We start from the raw sequence: 4395 nt of genomic DNA on the forward strand, positions 1-4395 counted from the left end.
TCACACTTTACAGTGCTCTTTTCAAATTCTCAGGTTTGATCAACTAAATGGCAACTGGCAAGAGAAGTAAAATAAAGAAGTTAATATATGTCTATTTTGTTATTGTTAATTATGTTAATTTGATAAAAGAAATGAAGACAACATGCAGTACTCAATACTCATCTTCCTTTACTGAATCATTAATTTTTAAACAAAAATACTTTATTAGAAATTCTGATTTTTTCTGTACAAGTGACTTATAATGTTTACTGAAAGCTTGCCAAATGTCGTGAGGATACATAAATCGTATCAGACGATGTATCGTATCATGACTTCACGATGCGATTTATGTATCGTATCGCTGTAAGGCCACACCTTTAGTAAGTACTATTCTCAATGTCATCTTTAGCAATACCAATGATATTTTTAGCCACCGTACTTTTGGCTCGGAAACTCACTGCAAAATTCTTAGGGAAGAGGTTGAAAAAAAAGCTGAAACGGAAATTGATTTCATAATAGAAGTGCCAACCTTTCATGCACGTTAAAGATTACACCATATGATGAAATACGAAAAATGTGTCACAATGATACAAAGGATTATTGCATATAGGTTAGCCTGTTGCATTACTCAGTATAAAGATATGAACAAGAACTGGGTACTATTACTTATTTTCCCTGTAAAATACATGACATAAATAAATGGTTGGATTAATTTCATTATTTACGATATTTTTGCTTATACTTGTTCCATGTTAGTTTGAATTTCGCGCAAAGCTATACGAGGGCTATTTACTCACCACCCTACCTCCTCCATGGTAGTTTGAATTTCGCGCAAAGCTTTACGAGGGCTATTTAGTCACCGCCATCTCTTGGGTTGCTCTTTTACCAACAAATAGTGGGATTGGCCGTCATATTATAACACTCCCACAGCTGAAAGGGAGAGCATGTTTGATGGGACGGGGATTTCAACCCGCGACCCACAGATTGTGAGTCGAGCACCCTAATTACCTGGCCATACCTATGTTAGTAGATAGGCTGTAACTGATTCATGGAGCCACAACCAACTTGATGCATAAATAGTTTTAAAAAAGTGCCATAAAAAGTCCAGATGGATTCCCCATTGATAATGTGGGGATTAATTGTAATGTTCGGGGGTACTGAGAAAAGATAATTCGTCTTTTTTCTCTCTTGTTCAACGTAACCCACTGCCAACTTTTGAGCTACTCTGTTGCCAACGAATAGTGTGTTTGACCGTCACAGTATAACTCCCCATGGCTGAAAGGGCATGTTCGGTGACGGGAATTCGAACTCGTGACCCTCATACCAGGCCCATAGGTGATGAGCATTTTTCGAATTTAAGCTTTACAAAGGCGACGAAGTTAACATTACGTAAAAGCTTATTAGTCTCCTACTATACAAGAAACGGAAACATACGAAAAAATATTACAATAAACAAAACAAATTTATTTTTTATTGGTTATCGTTAAGCACAATGGGCTATCTGTGCTCTGCCCATTACGGGTATCGAAACCAGATTTTTAGCGTCGTAAGCCTGCAGACTTGCCGTTGAACCACTGGGATGATGGTGGGGGCATTTTCTAGTATTAAAACTCTTGGTAACCGTGTATTTTCATAAGATTAAATTTAGGTTTTAATGATTCATAAGTGTTATTAGTCCTTCAGTGTTTGGTCCTTGGATTATGTTGTCTATGTCCTGAATATTTTAAAAGGAAAGACAAGCGTTAAGGTCACGACGCTGTGTACTGCTTATAGCTCCAGATGTTGCCACGCGAAAACCAGTTCTTAAATATGCAAGGCATATACGAGAACTGGTGATAAAAGCTCTTTCGAAGTTTGCACCTAGTACTTGTCTTATACAAGTTTTTGCATTACTGCATGTTTTACTTCTACTTCACCCCCATGTACATGGATCTCCATCAAATTTGGTATGTAGGGTCATTGCTTCTATATCTATTATCAATCAAAAAACTGCTGCCAACTTAGTCTCAAACTATAAAGTCATCAATTTTCAACAAAATATTAATATTAACTTCCAATCAGGGTAAGTTTCTACGTACGTTAAAAATATAAGTCATCACGGTGTTGGGTGTAGCTAATTAAAGGCCCTGTTCTTATGTTCTGGAAATATTATAAAACATTGTTTTATCAATTGGTTAACTATATTTTCGTCCAATAATATCTCACGAGTTCTGACCAGGTTAGATGAGGTGAGTCGTAAATCTGTTTATTAAGATAACAATGTAAATTAATCTGTGTAATAAAATAATATTGCGCTAAAAATTGTAATTCGATTCTCGCGGCGAGCACACTATAGATGGATCGTTGTTTAACTTTATGGTTGATAACAAGTTATTTCGACCTTTACACTACCAGAGCTCACTCCATCTGTACCAGTCGATTTACAGAAGAACTTCAATTTCACACACACGAGCATACACCTTTCTGTTTTGAATTTGAATTCTGCATCTTTGACGAATTAAATACTATTATCCAGTTCTCAGCTATGGCTTGAAACGTGTGACCAAAAACTAGTATACCAAACACATGGATGAAACATATCTCCCATTCAAGTGTAAGTTGTGGGTACATTACACAGATGGAATGACATGATTGTAGAAATAATACAGTGCTGAAAAAGTGTTAGGTCTTCTTTCATTGTCTACTTTGAGTTGTAGTATCCAGAAGCTAGATTCAGTGTGCTGAACTAACAGGATCTTTCCAACACATGCAAATATTCATTCAAAAACTTATACCTCAAAATATTCCCCACACTTAAATCTGTGGGTGTGTTATAAGAGCAGCAGTCAATCCATAAGCGTGAATGGTTGGTTTTAGGGTGCTGCTGACTGGCTGCCTACCCTCCGATTGGTAGTTTCAAATTATGGATGGCTACAGCCTTAGCAGCTTTGCTATAAATACAAAGTAAAAATAAAAGTGCTTTAGCAATAACACACAAAATACAGAATAAAAATATGTATGTTGTTGCGTTGTTCTAACATAAAATAAACAAGGTCATATTGTGTTAATACACATTAAAGATATTCATTTGACCTACCGCAACTTGAACGCTGTTGTATTATGCTACCGCGAACTGAACGCTGTTGTATTATGCCACCGCGAACTGAACGCTGTTGTATTGTGCTACCGCGAACTGAACGCTGATGTATCGTACGATTGCGGATTGAACACTGGCTGTTCGGACTACCGCGGTATGAAAGCTGACTATTAAAATCTGACCTGGAACCAAAAAGACTAAACTTATTATGGCACTGTTCTGTATAATAGTTCCCCTTCAGTTCACAGAAAAGTGTTATCTCTAATTTCACGTTCAACTGATTAAGAGACACTTGGAAAAGACAAATGAAAAAATGTTAGATAAATATCAGTTACTGGGTTTTTCACTTGTGGTGTTATTCAGCTGAAATATCCCCACGTTTGATGTTATAAAGCTATGAAAAATAAATAAGAGGCTAAGTCACGATGTTTTAAAAATTTCGCCGAGTTATCCATGAATTGTATATAATAACATCAAGTCCGCTACATTTTCTATAAAGGTTAAATAAACAATAATAATATTTAATTAAATAATATTTTTTACAACAAAATGAGAAAAAAAAAACACAGTTAGTATATCAGATTTTCTTAGCCATCACGAATTCTTGTTTCCGTGATATCAATTGCTACAGTTCGGCGTACACCCACAGTTTTAAGTGTCAAACGCGATAAGAACATCAGCCAAAAAACCTTGAGCGCCCTCTATCTAGCCAGTAGTACAATTATTTCAGCATCAAAGAAACAATATCAGCGCATGCTCCACTTTATAATGTTAAGGGTTGTTTATTTATTTTTACTACAGAATTGTAACTGTAACGCCTAGTAAAATTACATGTTAAACAAGTACCTTCTCAATCTTACTACGACACACACGTCGACCAAAAATTAGGCCCAATCATTCAGAGTTCAATAATAAAAAGTCATCTTATGCATTACTCACAATGCCACAATCTGGTGGCAATGACAAGAACTTGACTACTCAAGTGTCGTGTTTGTAAGTAATGTTCTTGCAACTTTCTTAAGACAAAAGTTTTGTTTATGTGGAAAGTAAGCATAAACCAAACAGTTATTTTACTCATTCAACCTTGTGTTACTTAACACTAACTTCCAGTAAACTTACCTCACATAAACAGTCGAGGCATTTTTGACTCACGAGGTCGAATTGACCTATAATAATCATAAGAATAAAGTTTGTGAAGTCACTGATTAAAACAATACAAGAAAGCTAGAGTGTTCTTTTGTATATTAATAAAAACCAAATATACCAAGCAGCTTCATAATCGGCAAGCAATAATATCATGTCAACACAGTTGTTCTCTAAATAACCTCACGGTCGAGTAT

General features: G+C 35.7%; 1 protein-coding gene across 1 annotated transcript in view; it reads right to left on the reverse strand.

Moving 5' to 3' along the window:
* LOC106476927 (lysozyme-like) overlaps positions 1-4395 on the reverse strand; it is a 10769-nt gene that overhangs the window by 4270 nt on the left and 2104 nt on the right. The window contains exon 2 of the mRNA XM_022380661.1: positions 4175-4221. Within this exon, the coding sequence (XP_022236369.1) occupies positions 4175-4221 (47 nt within the window). The remainder of the gene's footprint in view (positions 1-4174; positions 4222-4395) is intronic.

The sequence above is a fragment of the Limulus polyphemus genome, unplaced genomic scaffold (assembly GCF_000517525.1).
Source record: "Limulus polyphemus unplaced genomic scaffold, Limulus_polyphemus-2.1.2 Scaffold12134, whole genome shotgun sequence".
Taxonomy (NCBI): Eukaryota; Metazoa; Arthropoda; class Merostomata; order Xiphosura; family Limulidae; genus Limulus; species Limulus polyphemus.